Source organism: Bos javanicus, chromosome 25 (assembly GCF_032452875.1).
Source record: "Bos javanicus breed banteng chromosome 25, ARS-OSU_banteng_1.0, whole genome shotgun sequence".
Lineage (NCBI taxonomy): Eukaryota > Metazoa > Chordata > Mammalia > Artiodactyla > Bovidae > Bos > Bos javanicus.
Genome location: NC_083892.1, coordinates 26,177,696 through 26,200,102, shown reverse-complemented (window position 1 = coordinate 26,200,102; position 22,407 = coordinate 26,177,696). Strand labels below are relative to the sequence as shown.

The 22,407-nt window shown below is 52.1% G+C and overlaps 3 protein-coding genes across 12 annotated transcripts in view; 2 read left to right on the top strand and 1 right to left on the bottom strand.

Annotated features, from left to right (window-relative positions):
* Window positions 1–1,453: 1,453 nt before the first annotated feature.
* Window positions 1,454–5,310, top strand: C25H16orf92 (chromosome 25 C16orf92 homolog). 3 transcript variants are annotated; one of them, XM_061401601.1, is made up of 4 exons: window positions 1,454–4,012; window positions 4,332–4,490; window positions 4,683–4,696; window positions 4,818–4,947. In XM_061401601.1, the coding sequence occupies exons 1-4, from the start codon at window positions 3,892–3,894 to the stop codon at window positions 4,824–4,826; spliced, it is 303 nt and encodes a 100-aa protein (XP_061257585.1). In that variant the 5' UTR covers window positions 1,454–3,891; the 3' UTR covers window positions 4,827–4,947. The 3 variants fall into 3 exon arrangements, with proteins under 3 accessions (XP_061257585.1, XP_061257583.1, XP_061257584.1); XM_061401600.1 differs by having other exon boundaries at window positions 3,911–4,012; window positions 4,609–4,696; window positions 4,818–5,310; XM_061401599.1 differs by lacking the exon at window positions 4,683–4,696 and having other exon boundaries at window positions 3,906–4,012; window positions 4,818–5,062.
* TLCD3B (TLC domain containing 3B) lies at window positions 5,048–22,207 on the bottom strand. Of its 7 annotated transcripts, none has more exons than XM_061401591.1 (7): window positions 22,103–22,207; window positions 18,774–18,924; window positions 15,913–16,043; window positions 11,096–11,179; window positions 7,943–8,177; window positions 6,756–6,851; window positions 5,048–6,121 (listed from the first exon to the last, which is right to left on the bottom strand). In XM_061401591.1, the coding sequence occupies exons 3-7, from the start codon at window positions 16,035–16,037 to the stop codon at window positions 5,834–5,836; spliced, it is 828 nt and encodes a 275-aa protein (XP_061257575.1). In that variant the 5' UTR covers window positions 16,038–16,043; window positions 18,774–18,924; window positions 22,103–22,207; the 3' UTR covers window positions 5,048–5,833. The 7 variants fall into 7 exon arrangements, with proteins under 7 accessions (XP_061257575.1, XP_061257572.1, XP_061257574.1 ...); XM_061401588.1 differs by lacking the exons at window positions 18,774–18,924; window positions 22,103–22,207 and adding exons at window positions 16,465–16,512; window positions 16,671–16,711; XM_061401590.1 differs by lacking the exons at window positions 18,774–18,924; window positions 22,103–22,207 and adding exons at window positions 16,465–16,512; window positions 16,671–16,691 and having other exon boundaries at window positions 15,913–16,039.
* Window positions 15,968–22,407, top strand: part of LOC133238455 (keratin-associated protein 10-6) — a 21,183-nt gene continuing 14,743 nt past the window's right edge. Inside the window, exons 1-3 of one of the 2 annotated variants that reach the window (XM_061401594.1) lie at window positions 15,968–16,057; window positions 21,284–21,455; window positions 21,830–22,029. The gene's annotated coding sequence lies outside the window, so the exon portion shown is untranslated. Of the gene's footprint in view, window positions 16,058–17,016; window positions 17,120–21,283; window positions 21,456–21,829; window positions 22,030–22,407 lie in introns of those variants that run through there. The other variant, XM_061401595.1, reaches the window with a different exon arrangement.

Here is a 22,407-nt window from a genome sequence, read left to right as displayed (position 1 = left end):
GGGTCTTCACAGCTGCTTGGACTTCTCTCTAGTTTCAAGGAGCAGAGGCTACTCTCTAGTTGTGGTGCGCAGGCTTCTCTTGCCGTGGAACACAGGCTCCAGGGCACCTGCGTTTTAGTAGCTGAGGTGTGGGCTCAGTGGTTGTGGTTCCTGGGCTCTAGAGCACAGGCTCAATAGTCGCGGTGCACGGGCATAGTGGCTCCACGGCATGTGGGATCTTCCCAGATTGGGGATCAAACCTGTGTCTCCTTCATTGGCAGGCAAATTATTTACTACTGAGCCACCAGGGAAACCCTGAAATAATATCTTTTTAAAATAAAAGCAGCCATAAGGCTTCCTTTGAGTTTCTCCAGGATAAGAAAGGAGGCAGGACTAAGGGAGATGCTATCCATGATCAGAGCTGGTGAGTTTGAGGAAAGGCAGACCTAGGTCTGCAGTGAGAGGAGGGGCAAGCTGGGCGAGAAGCCCACACCTGCTTCCTCCAGAAAGCCTTGTTGCAGGAAGGTGAGGATGAGGCTGGAGCTCTGGCTGGTTGTAGGGGGCATGCAGACAGTGCTGAGCCCTGGTATGTCTAGAGGTGGAAAGGCTTTTCATCCATCCATTAAGCCAATAAATATTTATTGAATACCTACTCTATATTGTGGTGCTATGGCTATGACCAGGATCGATGATCTCTAGCTTCACAGGCTTGTAGGGGAAATAGACAAATACACAGACAACTCCAGTGCAGTGAGACTGATGTGGTGATGGGGGACGGTCAGAAAATTCAAGTTCACTTCCCAGGGGAAGTGTTGTCTCTGCTGAGACTTGGGAGATGAGGAAGAATTTCTGGGCCAAGTAGGGGGCAAGAGAGTGGGAGGCAGAGGTGTATGCAAAAGCTGGGGTATGCTAAGGAAGGGAAGCTGGGAAAGAACTGAAGTGGGTAGGTAGACAAGAGACTCACCGATCAGGGTAACAAGCTCAAGGGAAGCCACTGGAGAGTTTTAAGTAGTGGCTCCATATGTTCTGGTTTGTTCTCAATGGGGGAAGAGTGAATAGAGATGACGCAGTCCACAAAATGTTGCAATAAGCCAGATGAGACATGGGGTTGGCTTGAATGAGAAGAGGGAAGTAGATGAACTTGAGATTTAGATTGGAAATTGAGCCAACAGTTCTTTTTAAAATATATATATTTTACTTACTTATTTGGCTGTGCTGGGTCTTAGCTGAGGCATGCTGGATTTTTTGTTGTTGTTGTTAGTTGCTACATGGGAACTCTTAGTTTTAGCACACAAGATCTAGTTCCCTGACCAGGGATCAGACCCAGGCTGCCTGCACTGGCAGCGCAGAGTCTTAGCCACCAGACCACCAGGGAAGTCCTGAAGCAACAGGCCTTGATTATGGGTTTATCAGGAGAGAAACAGGGAAGGGTTTGAGGCAATTCCTAAGTTTTTATGTTGAGCAAAACATCTAGAGCAACAGCGAGCTTGTTTGCTGCAATGGGAAGAAGGCACAGGTTTGGGATAGGAGAATTGAGAGCTGTATTTGGGATCTACTGAGTTTGAGATGTTTTTGGACAGAGCCATGAAGCAGGAAGTTGGGTAGGGGAGTCTGGAGCTCAGAGGAGAGGGCCGGGCTGGAAATATACATCTGTGAGTCACCAGCATATAGATAGTATTTAAAGCCATGCGACTGGATGAGATCACCTAGAGAGAGAGGGTATAGATAGAAAAGAGAAGGTCCAAGCCTGAGCAGCTTAGAGGGGGAGGAGTCAAGAAAATCGGTGAGTGCCTAGAGGCAAAAATGTGCGCACTCTGCTGACAGTCAGAACCAACAGAGAAGTGAGGGTTAGATTTGGCAAGTTATGGGGTCCTTGGTGCACCCACCGAAAGTGACTTCAGTGGAGTGGTGGGGATGAAGCCAGTTGTGAAGAGTTTGAAGGATACATTAAAGCTGAGTGAGCAATGACAGCAAGTGTAGACAGCCTCTTAGGGTTAGTCTGTCTACACTCAAATAATGTGCATCCCTGAGTTCTCTCTCCCCTGTGGTCCCCCAGGGCAGAGACCATGCCCTGGTGATTTCTATCTAAGCCATAAATGGAGTCCAGCACATAACAGGAGCTCGATACATTTATTTAATGGTTGGATGAATAAATGAATGGATAATTCACTGCTTGTGTCCAAAGGGCCTTTTCTGGCAGAGAGGGCAGCTGTGTTCCTTTGAGGCAACTCAGGAAACTGTCAAATTCACTCCAAAGGCTAAATAAAGAGTCTGGATCCCTTCTCCCAGGACCCCTTCTCCCAGCTAAGTCCTGGAGGACAACTGCCTACAGGCCTGCAGAGGGAGCCCTGGGCCAGAGCTAGGAATCAGGCTGAGTCCCTGATGCCCCTCACATGACACTGGGCAAGTCACTTCCTTTTTCTGATAAGAGATATATGTAGGGTTCAATCCCTGGGTCAGGAAGATCCCTTGAGAAGGAAATGGCCACAAATTCCAGTACTTTTGCCTGGAAAACCCCATGGACAGAGAAGCCTGGTAGGCTGTAGTCCATGCAGTCACAAAGAGTGGGACATGACTGAGCACATAGACACAGAGCCAGTTCCCCAGAAGGCCCCGTAGATGTTAGTCGGCCTCCTCCTTTCCCCTCTTTTTTCTCTCTGCACCTTTTCCTTGTTTAGGAAGTAGAAGCTGACCCTGACAAGTACCTCCCAGGGTTGCTGTGAGGAGAATAGGTGGGTAGTCCCTGAGGGTCGGAAAGATGAAGGTGGGGATCCAGTGGAGGAAGGAGCCTCCTTCCATAGGACAGAGGACCTCACACACCGCAGACACATGTCTGACTGGGGCATGTCACAGAACTTGTCAGACACTGCTGAACAGGCAATTGTGTAGCAAAACCAAGAAGACCCTGAAGTCTCCCTGGGCTTGGATGGAGCGGGACAGATGTTTGACAGACAGGCCTACCTGCCAATCGAAGGGAAGCTAACTATTACGCTGAGGGAAGCCCACAAGAGTGAAAGTGACTGTTGGAAAGTGACATATAAAGGAAAAGAAGAAACCAGAAAGGGAAAACAGAATGGACCGTGGGGGAGCCTACCCAGAGACGGGGAGTCTGTGAAGCCTCTAGGCGTGACCAGAGACCTGCCCCGAGATGGGTCAGGGGACTTCCTCTGACCACCCCCAAGCCTGCCATTCCCCCTGAGGCAACCTGATGGGATGAGGGAGGGCTTGGAAACTGGGAGCCGTGTCTTCCTTAGGTAAGGAGAGAGAAACAGACAGGCAGACATAGACACTGCTGCCACCTAGTGGAGATGCTTGTTGTTTCTCTAGGTGGCTAACCCCAGCGTTGTCCTCAGCGGAGCACCAAGAGGTGGAGTTTGGGTCATGCGGGAGATCCCTGGGCCCCTGCATTTGAGGACACAAGGCAAGGAGGGGGCCCAGGGAAAAAGATAGGTGCCCTTTGGAAGTGTGTGGTGCCTACATCACCTCTCTCTGTCTTGGCTCCCTCCTCTGTAAGATGAGGACATAGTACCTACCTTAGAGGATGTTATGATGGTTAAATGAGTCAGTCCATGAAAAGTACTTGGCATCGTGGCAAGTGCTCAATAAATGCTATCTGCGGTCGATCCAAGGGGGTAACTGGAGATGTTTAGCCTTGTCCTCCATCCCCCCCGCACCAATCCACTGTGCCTGCTATACAAATGCTGCTTTCCTCAGTTCTGGCTTTCAGCAAATTGTCCCACCAAGCTCCTCATTTGTAAATCCTGGGGCTTCCACTCTTACTGTTCTATCAACAGCATCAACCCGAAGACTCTCTGAGCCCCAACCTCTCCCCTCTGAATCCAGGGGCTTGTGGGGGAGGGTCCTGGATCCTAGCACTTCCTCTCTCCCCTCACCCTAGACTGTGTAATCAGAATGGCTCTGGGCTGTGACATCACAGAACTCTCACCTCTTCACAGGAGTGGAGGGGTGATGAGGCCAGGGCAGTGGGTGTGGGTGTGGATATGGCTGCTCAGGCTGGGGCCCCTAGAATCAGGTGGGGAGGAGGAAGGCTGGGGATCGGGGTCAATGCCGCCACCGACCCCCACACCCCGGCCCCCGCCCCCAGAGGCTGGGAGGCCACGCCTCGGCTCTTCTGTTTGTTCTCCACACTTCTATCCCATCCTCCCTGCCCAGCACAGGCCTTCTCATGGAGGGCTCAGCCAACCCCTAAGAAGTTCTGGGAACAAAATCAAGGCCCTCCACAGCTACATGAAGGCTGTGTGGCCTGGCAGGGCCCTGGGTCTGTCTCAGCCTCTTGGGTGGGGTTCAGGGCTCTGCTTGGCTCTTTCATAGACTTCGCTCTGTGTCCCCAGCACCCAGTCTGGAGAGTGCCAAGGCCTTGGGCCGGGGAGCAGAATCTCCACTCTTCCTAGACAGACCTGACTTCTTTGATTACCCAGACTCAGACCAAGCCAGGCTCCTGGCCGTGGCCCAGTTCATTGGAGAGAAACCGGTCATCTTTGCTAACTCAGGTATGACCCAGCTTGAGAAGGGGCTGTCCTCCTGGCCAGAGCCTGGAGGATGTCCGCCCTTGGCCCTTCGGTTGGAGTCAAGTCCAGGGTCCCCTGTCTCCCCGTCACTGTCGAGCAGATTCTGACTCCAGGCTCTTCCATCACATCCTGGTCGGTGCTCTGCTGGTGGCCTTCTTCTTCTTGCTTTTCCAGTTCTGCACTCACATGTAAGGCCTATCCCTCACCCCCTCACCCACCGCCCACCAGAGCATTGCAGGGAAGAGGCTGAGGGACCCAAAGCCCAGGGAGGCAGCGTGACCACCAACCTCTGATCTCCACACCCGACAGGAGCTGTGAGAAAGGGGCCTAAAAAGCCAGAGGAGAGCCCTGGATTCTGCCCTGGGCACCCATGCCTGCTCTCCTCTCCTGCTGATGTAATAAGAGTCCTTGCTTCTTTCTCCCTGACTGCTCAGCTTGGGGGGACCTGCCCTGTCCCACAGTCAACCTGTTATGGCGCTGTCTGCCCCCAGACTCTTGATCCCTCCCCAACCCCAAAGAACTGGGTGACAGGGCCTTGGTGGCGTTCACGCTGATGTCTTTATTAGCAGTCTGTAAAGCACCTCCCAGGGTCCCCCCGACCCCAGACTGGAGAAAGCCTCGAGAAGTCTGTAGCACCAGGGACATGCCAGGGCCCAGGGGCAAGATGTCAGCTTAACAGGGAAGGGGCTGGGTGCTCTCCCACTTGCCCCCCGGGGTTGCTCAGCACTGGGAAGGCTGGGGGGTAGCAGCCACCTCCCTCCCCCCACCCCAACAAATTTGAATAAATAAATAAAATAAATAAGATTCCTCAGGCTGGCCTCCCTTGGAGAGAAGCTGTGGAGATGACTAGACCAGGGACGTTAGAGGGGGTGTCGCCTCCCTCCCAGAGGAGTTTGCAGCAGGGGGGCTGGGACGGCCTTGGCAGCAGGGCCTCCCCCACAATTCTTTGAGTCCTGGTCCCCTCAGACCCCCCACAGCCTCAAAAGCCCTAAGCGGATGGGAAGGGGTGCGCCTTCTTCCTCTTCGCTTCTCCAGGGCCCAGGGGACGTGATGGAGAAAGGGGTATGCAGGAGGGGGTCGACCCCTCGGCTCAGGCACTGTGGGGAGAGGTCCCCTCTTCCTGCCTTCGGTCTCCCCTGGTCCCGGCCCCCAGCCCCTGAAGGGACGTGACCCGACCCCGTCGGAGTCCATCTGTCAGTTTCCGGGGGGCTGTCAGGGCCAGAGGCCCCTGGCTCCCACTCCTAGCCCAGCGGCCCCAGAGCCCTGTTCCCACGCAGTGGGGATGGGGGTGGGATGGGGAGGGTCCCCCGCCCTCGGCCCCACCCTCAGTCCTGGGTCTGACAGGGAGAGGGCGGCCGGGAGCCCCGGGGCCGGAAGAGGCGGCAGGCCCCGCGGCAGATGAGGAAGAACCAGTAGAGCTGCGGGGCGAGGAGCAGCGCGGCGCCCAGGTTGACGTGGACAGGGAGGGCGAGGGGCACGGCGAGCAGGGGCAGGCCCGCGTGCCGCCCGTAGGCCCAGTACAGGTAGGGGAAGAGCAGCACCCGGCAGCAAAGGAAGCTGAGCAGCATCAGGGCCCCGTTCACTTTGTGCAGCAGGGTGTGCTGCTGTTTGTACTGCGGGTGGGGCGGGCAGACAGGGGCGGGGTGAGGGGCGGGGCGGGAAGACAGGGGAGGGGCAGGCACATGGGGGCGGGGCGGGAAGACAGGGGCGGGGAGAGGGGCGGGGAAGGCACACGGGGGCGGGGCGGGCAGTCAGGGCCTCCGGCCACGCCCCCTACTCAGCCCCTTGGGCCACCTCCCCCTCCGCCCACCTACCGGCCTTCCCTCCTTGGGACAGGGCCAGGTTAGGGGCCCCAGGACCCGCCCCCTCTCCCCCTCTCCCTCTGCCCTGACAGCTCCCCTATATCCTACCTGATAGCCCCTCCCAGACCTGACTCCACCTGTCCTTTAAAAAATCCCAGTTGTTTTTTAGTTGCTAGGTCCTGTCCCACTCTTCTGAGACCTCATGGACTGTGGCCCGCCAGGCTCCTCTGTCCATGGAATTCTCCAGGCAAGAATACTGGAGTGGGTTGCCTTTTCCTCCTCCAGGGGATCTTCTCGACCCAGGGATTGAACCCGTGTCTCCTGCATTGGCAGGTGGATTCTTTATCACTAAGCCACCAGGGGATAATCCCAGATCGGTTCCTAAAAGCGCCCAACCCTTCCCTGATCCTCCCTTCAAGCTAGTAAACCCTCAGCGCCCTCTCACCTGGATGAGAATCTTGCCAAGGCAGACGAAGGGGGTGCTGACCTCTGCCATCAGCAAGCAGCCTAAGAAGAAGTCTCCCTTCCCTTGACGCCACACCTGAGAGGAGAAGGAAACAGCCTGGCCTGAGCTTGGATTCCTGGCAACACCTGTCCTCCTTCCCTGTCTCCTCTCTGTCCCTTTTGGAGATGCTTCACTCTGAAAGTCTGAGCACAGATGAACAGTATCAAATCTGGGAGCACTAACCCCCCGTATCCCTCCAACCTTCCTGCAGGTGAGATGATATCCATGATACTACAGATGAGGATACTGAGTCTCAGAGGCATGTGTGTGTGCTCAGTCATTCAGTTGTGTCCAACTCTTTGTGACCCCATGGGCTGTAGCCCACCAGTCTTCTCTGTCTATGGAATTTTCCAAGCAAGAATACTGAAGTGGGTTGCCATTTTCTCCTCCAGAGGCTCTGCCCAGCCCAGGGATTGAACCCACATCTCTTGTGTCTCTTGCACTGGCAGGCAGATTCTTTATCACTGTGCTACCTGGGAAGCCCTGAGTCTCAGAGGCAGTGGTGTGTGTACATGTGTGTGAAAGTCACTCAGTCATGTTTGATACTTTTCGACCCCATGGACTGAAGCCTGCCAGATTTCTCTGTCCATGGAATTCTCCAGGCAAGAATACTGGAGTGGGTTGCCATTCCGTTCTCCAGGGGATCTTCCCAACCCAGGGATCGAACCCAGGTCTCCCACACTGCAGGCGGATTCTTTACTATCTTAGCCACCAGGGAAGCCTGCAGTGGTGTGTGGTGGTGGTGGTTGGTGGTTTAGTTGCTAAGTCGTGTCCGACTCTTGCAACCCCATGGACTGTAGCCTGCCAGGCTCCTCTGTTCATGGGATTCTCTAGGCAAGAATACTGGAGTGGGTTTCCATTTCCTTCTCCAGGAGATCTTCCTGACCCAGGAATCAAACCCAGGTCTCCTGCATTGCAGGCAGATTCTTTACCAACTGAGCTACCAGCTCCAAAACATCACAGCTGGGCATGATCTAACCTCTTGCTGTTTGGGGCCGGGCTGGAGCTCAGGAAACCCTCCCTGGGGCACTTCATCCTGCGGGGACCTGGACCCAGGGCTTCTTAGGCTCCTGCAGTACCAGCATAAGCAGGACACAGGGCCCTAGTTCCCAGCAGCCCCCACTCACCACCGACAGCGGGAAGCACACGAGCACCATGACGGCATGGTGGAGCACCATGAGGAACTCCTTGTGCAGGTAACCACGTGCCACCGCCCAGGTGCTGCCCGGGGCTCTGGTGCTGCCTTCGTCCCCTCCGTGCCCCTTGACCTGGTGCTTGTGCCAGTGACACAGGAACATGGCATAGATGTCATAGATGAAGTAGGGCACTGCAAACTGCGTGTAGGCGGAAGAGAGCCAGTGTCTGTCGGGCAGAGAGAGGGGTGGGGTCAATAAGGGAAGGAGATGGACAGGCAGCTGCCAAGTGCTGGGGGCTATGTTGGATGCATCACAGGAGTCAAATCTCCAGTGATACTTGTAAGAACCCTGAGACAGAAGTAGACTCTCAAATGACACAATGGAATCCCAAGGTGGAGGGCAAGAAACTTGCCCAAGTGATCACAAGATCACTCAGCTGGTAAGCAATAGGGCTGGGGTTCAAACCCGGACTGAGCTCAGAATGCACACATTTTTTTCTTTCTTTCTTTTTGGCCACACGACATGGCAAGTGGGACCTTAGTTCCCTGACCAGGGACTGAACCCGTGCCCCCTGCAGTGGAAGCAAGCAGTCTTAACCACTGGACTGCCAGGGAAGCCTCTCACTCATTTTTCATATTAATTCATTCATATTCTGTCTCTCTGCAATGTGCTAGGAGAAAAAGGCAGACAGACCAAAAGACAGTCACAGAACTGAGGGCTGAGACAGAGTGAGAAAACAGGCCAGACCAGCTCTAAGAGACAGCAGAGATCAGGACAAATTACAGCAGAAGTGGTAGGAATGGTGGGGAGAGATCATACTGGCTGACATTTAAGTGAAAGTGTTAGTGGTTCAGTCATGTGTCCGACTCTTTGCAACCCCATGGACTATAGTCTGCCAGGCTCCTCTGTCCATGGAATTCTACTGGAGTGGGTTGCCATTTCCTCCTCCAGGGGATCTTCCTGACCCAGGGATCAAATCTGCGTCTCCTACATTGCAGGCGGATTCTTTACTGTCTGAGTCACCAGGGAAGCCTTGACTGACATTAATCGACTACTTATTACACGAGGGCCCTATTCCAATACTCTAAATCTTTTACAAGCACAAACTTATTTACTTCCCACAAAAAGCCTGTGAAAAGTAAGTATGACTGTCACCCCATTTTACAGGTGAGAGAGGCTAGGTCACCGGACCAAGGGATGAACATGAGAAGTCTGGCTCCATAGCCCTCACTCTCAGCCCTGCTGCCCTCTAGAAGATTTGGGATGGAAACTGGTGATGCTGTCAGTGCTGCTTGTTCTGCCCGAATGTGGCCCCACCTCTTGTTTTTTCAGGTACAGCTAAGCATTAAGAAGAAAACGCTGAGCAAAAGGAGCCAAGAGCAGAGAAAGTTCCGTGTGCTTTGAGAGTAAACAAAAATGAAAAGTGCATGAATATGCAACACTGCACTTTTCTTCTTGAGTCAGCACATGGAGTGCATTCTCAGAAGTCTGTAGTCCTGTGACAGGTTCAAGGTGGGGGCGGGAGGTCTAAGAGGCAAACCCAGCGGTACTCCCCAGGCTTGGCAGATAGATGAAAACAAAGTCAGCTGGAAGGCACGCAAATATGAGGACTGAATAAGAGGGGCTGCTGAAGGGAGAAGTGGAGTGAGACCTGGGGGTGGGCCAGCTAAGGACCAGGGTTGACATGAAAGGAGAAGGTGAACCCTGGGGAAGGCTGGCCTGGAAGGGGTGATTTTGGGGGAAAAAAGAAGCAGAGAGCCATGCTGGAGTGCGTGACCAGGAGCGAGGGAGGGAGAGAGAGAGGAGAGGAAGCGGCAGCCCAGGTTAGAGATGAAAGGCAGGAAGGTGGAAAGGGGTCCAAATGGCCTGAGAGAAGTTAGAGCAGAGAGTGGCCTAGGGAGTCAGCCACAGCAGACATGGTGACACCACTGGGCTCTGGTGTGAAGGGTTAAACCCATCCCCACCCTCTTCAGCAATTAGGTGCTCAGAGGTAGGAACAGCTGTTGCCCCTGGATTAACCCTGATCCTCCCACCTACCTGAGGATTAAGTGGGGAGGGACAAGGACGGACTAGGGGGACGGGGAGGAGAACATGTAAGAGGTGGAAGGTGACCTCTGTGAGAAGGTGAGAGAAGGGAACGTGGGGGTGGGGGAGGATCCAGGCTCCTCTTGGACTCAGGAGGGGAAATGGGGGAAAAGGGCAGGAGGAAGCCAAGTCCCCGGGGCGGGGGGGGGTCTGAAGAAGTTTAGCATCCACTCTGTATGGCCAGGACTGCTGTAGGCTTCTGACACAAAGTCAGTTCCTCCTTGCAGCAGCCCTTCCAGATAGGGGTGGACCTCACTCCGCAGATGAAGGAATTCAAGGGAAAGAGGAGACACCTCTAGGTCAGGTCATCCAGACCATGTCCCCAGGGCTCAGCAGCCACCAGAGAGGAGGAACAGGATCAGAAGTTAAGCATGGGGCATCATCAGCACCCTCCCAGGCAACTCGCAGCAATGACAGCCTGGGTCCACCTTGAGCTGGCCCGTCAGCACCACGGACAGGGCCCCTTTCCTCCCTCCTCCTGCCCCACGTCTCCGGCCTGGGCTCTTTTGGCAAGCACCAGGCACTGCATCGGCTCTGAGTGCCAAAATTTGGCCTCTTCACCCTTCACTCCCCACCCCACTGTCTAACCATTGGTGGCCTTGTTTTGTGTCATCTGTCCCTCTCACGCACGGAGCTGGCACTGGACACCTGGATTCTGGGAGGAGATGAGGGGTGAGCCTGGCACGAACGAGTAGGGAAGCACCCCAGTTGGGTACTGGTTGGAAATGGGGTCTGAGGGGGTGAAAGAGTGGGAGGAGGACGGGGAGGAAATGACACTCAGAACCTACTATGATCCAAGAGGCTGGGAAACCTAGGAGCTGCCTTGAGAATCCTTTTTGCTCCCCACTTCTCCTCCTCCTGGTGTTGACCTTTAAGGACAGGATGTGGATAAATTTGTCTCGGGGTGTTGAGTTGCAGCTATTGTAGTTAACTTGCTCAAGCCCAAGTTAAGGGCTTGGAGTTCACTGAGGGAGTCCCCCGGATGATCTGTACCCCACTCAAGGGTCACATGCATATAGGCTGCTGGAATGGGGGAAGTGGTGGTCTCATGGCACTTACTGGTCATCTATGATGTGCTTGCAGGAGGTGGAGACGATGTAGCCAGCAGTGGAGGCCATTACAGCTTGGACAGAGGACACTAGCCTAGGAGGAAGAGGAAGTAGCTGTAAAGGAGGGAGATGTGCCCCTTGGTTCCTCCTCTTTACTGTCCAGCTTCTGTGCCTCTCGGGTGCTCCCTGCCCATCTTTTCCCCAGGCTGCCTCGCCTGGGACTCAGCCCCACCACTTCAGCCTCCAGGACTGCTACGGAGTTGCCTTCCTCTCAGGACACCCAGGAGGTCATCGTGAGGTGAGACAATGCCGAGAACCAGTGGCAGATAACAAGGTCCCTTCCAGGGAAGGGACAGGGGTCAGGGGGTAACAGCACAGGGTGGTGGGGGGAGCCCTGGGCCTGTTCTTACACCTCTCAGCTGCCTAGTCATCGTGGGTCATCCCTGGCCCCTCGGTTGCCCCTGATTCCCCTCCCAGCTACTTTCCCGCTCTCTGCTTGCCAGCCACCACACTCCCCTCCCCAACTCTGGCCCGCATTCCAGGACTGTGCAGAGTTCCACCGTTCACTTATCTGTCCCTCATTGCCCCAGACACAGCAACTCCCCCCCCCCCAATGATACATGGCTCCTTCCTGTGTTCCCTAGTATCCTATAGGAATGTTTTGGTCACATGCCAGCCCTGTTTTGGAGGGTAGGAGGCTGAATGGCAAAGGGAAGCAGAGCAGACTGAATCCTAGTAGACCAGATGGCTGGGTTTGGATGAGGTCTCCTGGGACAGTGAGTAAGGCAGCGCAGAGAGAAGGAAGCTGGAGGCAGAGCCCACCGACCACTTCAGGAGCCCCTGGTCCCTATCCGGCCAAGGGTCCCTTCCATCCCCATGCAGCCTGGGAAGGGGAGGGGGCGGAGGGAAGGCAGGCAGTTTACCTGGCTGAGACAATGACCGCGTCGGCCTCCTCCCAGCGCAGCTGGGGCAGCCGCTGGAGCGTGTTCTTGGAGAGGAGGAAGAGTCCGGGGAACACCACCCCCCCGGCCACCATGGGGGTCAGCATGGTGGCTCAGCCCTCCAGCAGGAAGCCCGAAAGCAACCGGGAAAGGGCTGGGAGACCGAGCTGAAGGGAGTTATGGGGGTGGAGAAGGGACGCCAGGCCGGGGAAGGAGAGAGAAGAAGAGAAAGGGGCACAAAGGGGACAGACAGGGTGGGGAGGGGATGGGACTGGAGAGCCCTACCCGCCCAGGATCAGAGAAAGGGAGTTAGATGGAGACTGGGGAGATGGGAGAGACTGGGGGAAGGGGAGGATCCGAGCAAGGGAGCCAGAGAGAGCCAGCCAGAGGGTTGGGAGCAAGCCGGGGAGGAGAGGACTGGGTGAGAGGACAGAGGGAGAGGGGACAGGACGAGGAGGCTGCGGATGGGGGAGGGGAGGGAGCGAGGTAGGTGGGGGGGGGGGCTTACGTGGAGAGGCTGGGAGGGCCCGAGGGGGCGGGGTGGGGGTGGGGGTGGGACTGTGGTGCCAGCTCTGAAGGGGAGGGGAGGGAGGGAGGGAGGGGAGGGAGACCGAGGAGCGGCCGGGCAGGCGGTCAGCGGTCAGCACCGCTCTCCCGCCTCTCGCTGCCACCAGAGTGCCCGCGGCCCGGCCCAGAGGCAGCCCCGGGGCATTATGGAGAGTTCGGGCCCAGCCCCCTGCCCCCTCGGCGGGGAGGGGGCGGGGGGAGGGGAAATCACCAGCTTGGGGAGGGCGGGGGGAGGAGGAGGGAGTTGATGGCACCGACCAGACACCCAGAAACCGGACCTGCAGCGGCGTCTCCCCATGCAGCTCTGAGCCACAGCAGTGGCTGCGACAGAGATGGGGGGAGCAGAGAAAGAGGGAGGGGGAGGCCCTTAAAGAGACAGCCGCTGCGGCAGGCACAGGGGGCTGCTGAGGACAAGGGCCAAGGGCGGGACTGCTCTCCTCTGGGGCTCCTTGGCCAGCTGGGAGGGTGGCCCTGGGCCCCAAGATGGGCCTGAGCCCGTTTCCCACCAGCAGTTTGCAAATGCCTGCCATCTCCTCCTCCGCCAAGGCCTCTCAATACTTATTCTTCAGCTGCCTTGGGGTCCCAGCTTAGGGGCACCCATTCCCACAGAGAGTAAGAAGATTCCCTGGGAAGGGACCAGAAGTTAGTGCAGCTCGCTGTCTCGGAAAGTTGAGTTTAGGGAATGGATGGGAATAAAAATACACCTTAACACAGTATCAGATTCAGAGACCTCCAAAACTCTGAGGTATAAGACCCTGATGGCTCAGATGGTAAAGAACATGCCTGCCAATGCAGGAGATGCTGATTCGATCCCTGGGTTGGGAAGATCCCCTGGAGGAGGAAATGACAACCCACTCCAGTATTCTTGCCTGGAGAATCCCCATGGATGGAGGAGCTTGGTGGGGCTACCGTCCATGGGGTCTCAGAGTTAGACATGACTTAGCGACTAAAAACAAAACAACACATACTTTAACATGAGGTGCCTCTGGGTCCCAACTCCACTGCGAGACTGTCCCGTGACCACCTCTAACTACTGTAACAGCATTGAGGTAACTGCATGTATCTCCTTTTTGCAGGTCAAGCAATAGTCCCGAGGCTTTCAGTGACTCTCCCTAAGACCAGGTAGCTAAGAAGACAGGAGCCCTCTCATACTGGGTGGCAGGCTTTGAAGAGGAAGCACAGTGTCTCCGAAAACTCACTTCAAGCCCGAGGATGCCCCTGCCTGTGTCCTTCAGGCTGCCTGGCTTCCTCAAGGCCCTGGTCACTCTCTTCCTCGTCAGGTTTATGATGGTCCCAGCTCCCCTTCCTCTGCAACTTCACAGCCCAGTTTCCATGGGGGAAAGGCCCCTGATTTGAGCCCCTCAGTCCACTGCAAGGAAACTGAGGCCCAGTGCCTTGGCCACGGTCTCGCTGCAGTTCAGAGACTCAGCCAGAACTACACCGGCCTCTGAGCAGCTTCTCACACTTTCATGCCGCCTCCCTAGAATTCGGCCTTCTCATCCTGAACTCAACCTCCCCGTAGACTTCTGCATGACGTGGGGTCCTGCTACCAAAACCATACTTTGGTTTCCAAGTCTGCCCTAAGATATGCTTCCATAGCAACTGTACGATTTGCCTCTCCCTGTCCAAAGCCTAACCAAAGGACTGGGATTTGCTATTTTGTGCTGCCCTCTAGTGGCTTGCTGTGGAAACAGACCCTGGGAAGTCTCTGGCCTTAGGCAGCAGAAGTTAAGAAGTTAAGAGTCAACAGTGGACCTAGCTTCCTGGCTTCAGGGCTTCACTTAAAGGAAAAAGGGACCCAACTTCCTGAGTGTTTACTATGTACTGGGCGCGGGGTGAAGTGGTTTCTATTTATTCTTATTTAACCTTCCCAGATTATAGCATCTTTGTCTATATTACAAACAAGAAACTGAGGTTTAGACATTTAAGAAAAAAAAAGAAGACAAAAAAGTTGCCCAAGATAATACAGCTATGAGAATTGGCAAAGCTGGCTTTCAAACCCATGTTTGCATAGGGCCAAAGCCAAAGATGGGCAAAGCTTCAGGATGGTGCTGCGTTCGGGCGAGGACAGGTGACAGCGAGCCACCCTGACTACTGGGTTGAGGACCACCGACCTGGTGAAGGGGCTGTGGCTTCACTTTGGATAGCAGAGATTAAAACAGGTAGGGTTTTTTTTTTTTTGGGGGGGTCTTTCAGACACCTAGCTATTATAAGTTCTGCCTTCTGCCAGCTCCTCCTCCTCCCTAAGGTTTGGGGATAGTTCACCAGTGTTTTACTAATCTTTGTCAAATAGACCATAAATTTGTAGTGTGCATGCATGCTAGGTCACTTCAATCATGTCCAACTCTTTGGACCCCATGGACTGTAGCCTGCTAGGCACCTCTGTCCATGGGATTCTCCAGGGAAGAATACTGGAGTAAGTTGCTATGCCCTCCTCCAGGGGATCTTCCTGACCCAGGAATAATAATAAAAAGTTCAACTTTTAAGAAAAAATGAGAAGATCAGACAACACTGGGGCCACACTTTAATTCCATGATGCTTGGCTGGAGCCTAGCAGTTGCTGCCCCCGTTGGGATAAACGTAGTCCTCTGGCTCAGGCAGTCCGCACAGAGCCTATATCTCTTGTGTCACTTGAAGGAGTTTGCAACAACTATTTTTATTTTTATTTTGGCCATGCAGGGCTTCCCAGGTGGCTCAGCTTATGAGATCTCAGTTCTCTGACTGGGGATGGAACCCAGGCCCCTGGCAATGAGAGCACTGAAGCCTAATCACTGGACTGCCAGGGAATTCCCTAGCCCTATTCTATAGATGTGAATTCACCTTACCCTCGCACAACATTCCATGAAGAATGGAAGGTGAGTATTCTTGTTAAATCCATTTACTAATGGGGACTCTGAAGTTCAGAGAGGTTAAGTGGCTTGCAAGAGATCCCATTGTTGTTGCTATTTAGTGGATAAGTTGTGTCAGACTCCTTTGTGACCCCATGGACCGTAGCCCGCCAGGCTCCTCTGTCCATGGGATTATCCTAGCAAGAATACTGGAGTGGGATGCCATTCCCTTCTCCAGGAGATATCCTGACCCGAGGTTGGAACCCGAGTCTCCTGCATCTCCTGAATTGGCCGGCGGATTCTTTACCACTGAACCACCTGGGAAACCAGAGATCCCATAGAGAGTGTCTTTCGATTCTATACGCCCACCCAGCCACCCTCACATACACACACAGCCTGCTTCTGCTCTCATCACTAACTCTTCCTGGAAGTAGGAGACCAGCTTCCCCAGCCCTGGCCCCAGGAAGGATGTCCTTGCCCTGTCCTCTTACTTGGATGCCACCAAAACAGCCTCTTGTTTCTCCATCCGCAGGTTGGAATGGTTCTGCAGACCCCAGCAGAGGACAGCAAAGCTCAGCGGGAAGAAGATACAGCCCAGGACAAAGAGCAGAGGCATGCCTGTCTGGGGTAGAGAAGGTAAGATGGCTGGGAGAACACCTCAGCACATTGTCCCTCAGACTCACAGACCACATCCCCGCCAATCCCTATAACTCAGTGGCCTATAGGATGCATTTTTCTGTAACCATCAAAATCCATCAGGCATAGCTCTTTCCTGATCTGAGATCCTTATTGCACTTTAAATATGCCTCATCCTTGAGCAACTGGACATCCTAATTTTGTCTTATCAATCCAGTTCCATTAATTTATGTTCTTTGTAATCAAAGAAGCTGGTCTATACCTCCCAGCCCATCTCACACCTTAAAATTCCTTCTTTCTCTTTCGATTCTAAGTATGTGCCTGTGATTTCTTAATTCACCCCATCCAAGCTCTATCCTCCCACCCTAACCTCTTTGTGTCTCCTCTCCCTTCTCCTAGGTCCTCACCTGGGAAGGGCAAGGTGGAGGCTAGAGAGGGAGGCTGGTGACTTTCATCTGCACTCAGAAATTGGAAAAAAAGGAGGAGGCGGGTGTTTAGACTGTAAAGATAACCGAAATTAGAAAAAAAAAAAAGTTCTTTTAAAAGGAAAACTCTAAGTATTATCCCATTTAAAAAGCAAACAAACAATAGGAAAACCTTTGAAAACATTTACATATATGTTATTTTTGTCTGGAAGAGCCTCTTCTCCCATCCACTCCAGGGAAAGGAGGGGTGGGAAAGGCCCAGGAAGGATGAAGAGAGTAAAGGCCTGCCATCCTGCACCCCTTAAGCAGCTTTGAGGGGACCCTTTCAGGATACAAGGAAGGCGTCAAACTGCAAGGGCACGAGGTGGAGGCAGTTCTACAGAGGCAGTTGGAGGGGGCGGGAACATCACCTTCCTATTGGTGGACTGGTGGACGGTTTGGAAAATGCCATCTTCCTATTGGCCCACTTCTTGACACATGTGCCCTATCGTATGCTTCATGGCAGAGGGGCCTGCTTGGGGGCGGGGCAGAGGGGGCGAAACCGTCTAACACAGAACAGATCAATTAGAATTCGTTGATGGTTTGAAGGACAACTAGGATTCAAGGGTAGAGCTGAACGAGGGGACAGGAAGAGGAGGTGGGGGAAATGAGAGCAGCCCAAGCAGTCAGTGCTTTAACAGGCGGTATAGGATAACAGTTAAGATGGCAGGTCCTAGGGTGGGAGCATCTGAATTTCAAATTCAGAGTCCACGGATAATGGATAATAAAAGAAACATACCGTATGGCTCCATTTGGACGAAGTTGCAAATGGGCAAAATAACTTCCGTGAAAAATCTGAACAGCTTTTAACTTGGTGGGATGTACTGAGAAGAGACCTCAGGGAGCCTTCTGAGGGGTTGGGAATGCCCTTATATAGATCGTGGGCATTTACACATAAACCTCCTATGTGCATTTTAAGGTCAACTGGATTTTTTTTTTTTTTAATGGTGCCCAGAGACATGTGGAATCTTAGTTAACCACCAGGGATGGAACCCTTACCCCTTGCAGTGGAAGAACGGAGTCTTAACCACTCGACTGCCAGGGAAATTCCTAGAATTTTTAAAACGTTAAACAAATTTAGGCTCTTCCATTCCCTGAGTGGTGGTTGGCTAATCTCTGTGGGCCTCAATTCTTTCATCTGTGAAGTTAGGATAATAATGCCAGCTCATTAAATGCTAATTATACAGACACTGATCTGAGTGTTTAGCAATATTAAGTCATTTTTTCAAAACAACGTTGCAGATGGGGAGTATTATTGTACCCATTTTACAGGTGAGGAAACAGAGGCATGGAGAGAACTGGTACCTTTTCCAAGGTTATGCAATATGGTTTTTTTCAACCATATTTTCTGAATGTATTGGTCTCTCATGTTAAATGGATATAGAAAACTCATAAACTCATTTTCCTAAAGAAACTGAAAGGTTAAGAGAAAAAAGGAACAAAACATCACTGAACACAATTTAGACATGTCATCCACATTTTCAGAGCTTATCTCTGCTAACAGTTCTTACTTGTTTACTCCATATTTCCTCCTCTGGATGGGCCTTTGAAAATTAAAGGTTAAATCAAGAGCAAGATAAAACTGTTGAAAATGAGACTCTGGTTGCCTAACCGGTATCCATCTTTAACATCTTATTTTGCTGGAGACTGAAGTGTACTTACTTAAAAAACTATATTTCCCAGCTGGCCACTTTAATAATGTAAACTGAAATCATTATGTGGGGTTATGAGGAAGGCACCTTTTAAAAAGGGACACACCGCAGTCACAAAGAAAGAACTATGTGAAAGATACAGAACTGAGGTTTGAAACCAGATAGCCTGACGCAAGTCTGCCCTGTCACCTTCCCTGTTCCTGTGTAAGCTCATTTCAAGGATTAAATAGAGATAACATGGATAACCTGGGTTCAGAGCCTGTTAGCTACATGGGCACTCACTGAACACAAGGCACTAAAATACTAATATACTTTATCCCATTTAAGCATCACTGCAGTCTTTTGAAAAATGTCCCCCATTTTATAGCTGTCCAGTTGAGGCTCGGAGAAGTTAGATGACTTGTTCTGGGATTGTGCAGTAAATGGCAGCGCTGGGACTCAGACCCTGGTCAACAGGACTGCTGCCCTCCAAGGTGGGAGCAGAGAGGAAAGGAGACAAGGGAGGCAGAGGGAGGAATATTAGGGGAGGCAGTGAAGAGGAAGCCATTTTCCCCTCTGGTGCGGAGGGCCAGTCGTCGCCCTCTGCAGCCATGGGCTTACCCTGGAATAGAGACTGAGGAAGGGGAGAGTCCATGAGCTGGTAAAGGTTGGGCCCTAGTTTCACTGGAATCTGGGCATTCTCTTCCACGTTTCTTTCCTTATCAGGTTCTTCCTGTTCAGAGTAAAACAGTCCAAGGCTGCATGGGCTTGCCTGAGAGAGATAAGTAAGGAGGGGAGAAAAAGAAAAACCGTGGTTTAGAGCAATGGCTTTCACCATTTTTTTACAGAGAGACACATTTCATGACTCAGCACATGCACACACATGCCAAACTTTCTCACAATACTTTCAGATTCTGATTATGTGCAGGGCACACTATATTGTATCATTTTCCCTTTTTATCATTTTTTATCTCCCAAATTGCTTATCATGGCCCATTAAGCCTATTTCACAACCCACTTATGAGTAGCAACCCGAGTTGCTGGTTAAGGGCAGTATTTCTCAACTTCTTTTCACTATTGCTTCCCCACCCTTTTTTAGACATTCTGTTTCCTAATGACCATTTTTCATGAACTTTTGATAACATAGATATACTGTATTTGTTGTTCAGTTGCTCAGTTGTGTCCAACTCTTTGTGAACCCATGGACTGCAGCATGCCAGGCCTTCCTGTCCATCACCAACTCCCAGAGCTTGCTCAAACTCATGTTCATTGAGTCGGTGATGCCATCCAACCATCTCATCCTCTGTCGACCCCTTCTCCTCCTGCCTTCAATCCTTCCCAGCATCAGGGTCTTTTCCAATGAGTCAATTCTTCTTATTATGGCCAAAGTATTGCAGCTTCAGCTTCAACATCAGTCCTTCCAATGAATATTCAGGGTTGATTTCCTTTAGGACCAACTGGCTTGATCTCCTTGCTGTCCAAGGGACTCTCAAGAGTCTTCTCCAGCACCACAGTTCAAGGCATCAATTCTTTGGCACTCAGGCTTTTTTATTGTCCAGCCCTCATGTCTGTACGTGACTACTGGAAACGCCATAGCTTTGACTATGTGGACCTTTGTAGGCACCTATATATCTGTGCTTTATATAGGGCTGCCCCGGTGGCTCAGATGGAAAAGAATATGCCTGCAATGCAGGAGACCAGGGTTTGATCCCTGGGTCAGGAACATCCCCTGGAGAAAGGAATGGCTATCCATTCCAGAATATCAATATTTAAAAGATCCCCACCCCTGAACCAATTTCTACCCTCTTATCTCTGTTGAGAATGCACAGGAGACATCATCAGTTCAGTTGCTCAGTCGTGTCTGACTCTTTGTGACCCCATGGTCTGCAGGATGCCAGGCCTCCCTGTCCATCACCAACTCCCAGAGCTTGCTCAAACTCATGTCGGTGATGCCATCCAACCATCTCATCCTCTGTCGTTCCTTTGTTGTCCTGCTTTCAACCTTTCCCAGCATCAGGGTCTTTTCCAATGAGTCAGTTCTTCTCATCAGGTGACCAAAGTATTGGAGCTTCAGATTCAGCATCAGTCCTTCCAGTGAATATTCAGGACTGATTTCCTTTAAGGTTGACTGGTTTGATCTCCTTGCAGTCCAAGGGACTCTCAAGGAGATATCATAGCAACTCATTGTCTGAACCATCTTTACACACAGCATCCCAACATCCATTGAGATAGTACTAGTTCCACTCTGTCCATGAATAAGCTGAGGCTGCAAGGTGATATTAATTATCAAAGATTGAGATGGCTGGTAAATGGATTAGGAATCCAGAGACCAACCCAGATCCTTGCTCAGCTGCTTAATCATCTTCTCCAAGGCTTCACTTTCTCAGGTGGGAAATGGTGAGATTTCCAAAGAAGTGTTCATTAAGCCTCAGGTCCTCCCCCACATATAAGCTCATAATAACAAACATTTATACTGGCTACCTACTCCAGTATTGTTGCCTGGAGAATTACATGGACAGAGGAGCCTGGCGGGCTACAGTCCATGGGGTTGCAAAGAGTTGGACACGACTGAGTGACTAACACACACACACAGTATATACCAGATGTCAGGCACTATTATGCCCTTCGCATATTTTAACTAATATAATCCTTACAATAATCCAAGAGGGAGATACTATTTTTTTTAAATTTTTTATATGGACCACTTTTAAGTGTTTATTGAATTTGTGACAATGTTGTTTCTGTCTTATGTTTTGCTTTGTTTTGGCCACAAGACGTGGAATCTTAGCTCCCCCACCAGGGATCTGACCCTCACCCCCTGCATTGGAAGGTGAAGTCTCAACCACTAGACCACCAGGGAAGTCCCATTAGAGATGTCATTATTAATTTCCTTTTCCAGATGAGGGAATCAAGGCACAGAGAGGTCGTGTGTCCTGCCTAAGGTCACACAGGTCAGAAGTGGCAATGCTGGGATTTGAACCTATAGTCTGGGTTCCAGAGTACCTGCTTTTAACCACGTCTGTTGAAAGGAAACATTTTATCAGTACTGAAAAAACTGAAAACCAATATCACTTGTTGTAAATAAGGTAAACAAAATAAAATGAAAAAACTTGTTCTTACATTCTCGCTAGATATCATCCCACGCTCAGAATTCTGAGCCCGAGGCCTTCTCTCTCTTTGTTAAAAACAAGACAAGACAAGCAAGGATAGAGAGGTGTTAAAGGGCTTCTGGCAGCAAAAGGAGCCTTTGTCCTGGAATAATCAGACGTGTTGAAAGAGAACTGGAAAGAGAATGGCTTTCAGGTGAGTGTGTGTGTGTGCCTGTGCACACACGCTTTCTTTCTGACCGGTGTACCATCTAAAACAGCAGTCCCCAAGCTTTTTGGCATCAGGGACTGGTTTGGTCGAAGACAATTATTCCAATGACCAGGGGGTTGGAGGTGGAGGGGGAGAGTGGGTTGCGCGGGGGAGGATAGGGTGGGTTAGAGGGGTGCGGGGTGGTTTCAGGATGATTCCAGCTCATTATATGTTTGTGCACAATATTTCTAATCTAATGCCATCACTGATTTGATGGGAAGTACCTGGTCGGTGGCCCAGGGGTTGGGGACTCGTGATCTAAAATAAACCCAAGATGGGACGCATTCCACACACCCTGGTCCCCTGTCTGGGAGTTTTAGGAGTATCTGAACATCCTGAGAAGGAAGGCCCACATACCAGCCAGTCCTGGCTGGGGGTGCAGTCCCAAGCTACCAGTGCCTCTGGAAGCAGCTGGCAGCGCCCTCAGGGAGAGGGGCAGCGAGGGGTGGCACTGCCACCGTGCCCATCAAGACTCCGACGACTTCAGCCGCAGCTTTCCTGCCCCAGCCTGGCCCCTCAGGTGAGTCTCTCTCTCACCCCCCAAGGGGACCTCACACACCTGTCACACAGTTCACCCTGGACCTGGAGTTTACCGTTTCCCCGCTCTTTCAGCCTCCTTTAAGTCCATATGCTGACTCGCACATCTTCTTTGCCTGGGTGCTGTGCCGCCTCGGCCCTGCGGAGGTGTGCAGGTGTGATTATCATCAAAGCCTGTGAATAAGTAAACGATAAGCTTGTTTCCCACATGATACCCAGGAAAGGGTTCAATTCCCCCTCCCTGTGCTCTGGGGTGCGTCCTGGCCAGCATGCCAGATCATTTATTATTTAGTGCTTTTTTTTGGTATCTGTCCCAAGTTAGTTTCAGGCAAGTTCAGTCCCAGTCTTCATCTGTACAATA

Coding starts and splice junctions, on each gene's coding strand:
- C25H16orf92 (XM_061401599.1), top strand. CDS start 3,949: ATGAGGCCAGGGCAGTGGGTGTGGGTGTGGATATGGCTGCTCAGGCTG. Junction 4,013..4,331: donor GCTGGGGCCCCTAGAATCAG/GTGGGGAGGAGG, acceptor CTGTGTCCCCAG/CACCCAGTCTGGAGAGTGCC. Junction 4,491..4,817: donor GGTCATCTTTGCTAACTCAG/GTATGACCCAGC, acceptor CACACCCGACAG/GAGCTGTGAGAAAGGGGCCT.
- TLCD3B (XM_061401584.1), bottom strand. CDS start 16,709: ATGGGAGAAGAGGCTCTTCCAGACAAAAATAACATATAT. Junction 16,044..16,670: donor CAGACAAAAATAACATATAT/GTAAATGTTTTC, acceptor TCTCTACCCCAG/ACAGGCATGCCTCTGCTCTT. Junction 6,852..7,942: donor TGTGCTTCCCGCTGTCGGTG/GTGAGTGGGGGC, acceptor TTCTCCTCTCAG/GTGTGGCGTCAAGGGAAGGG.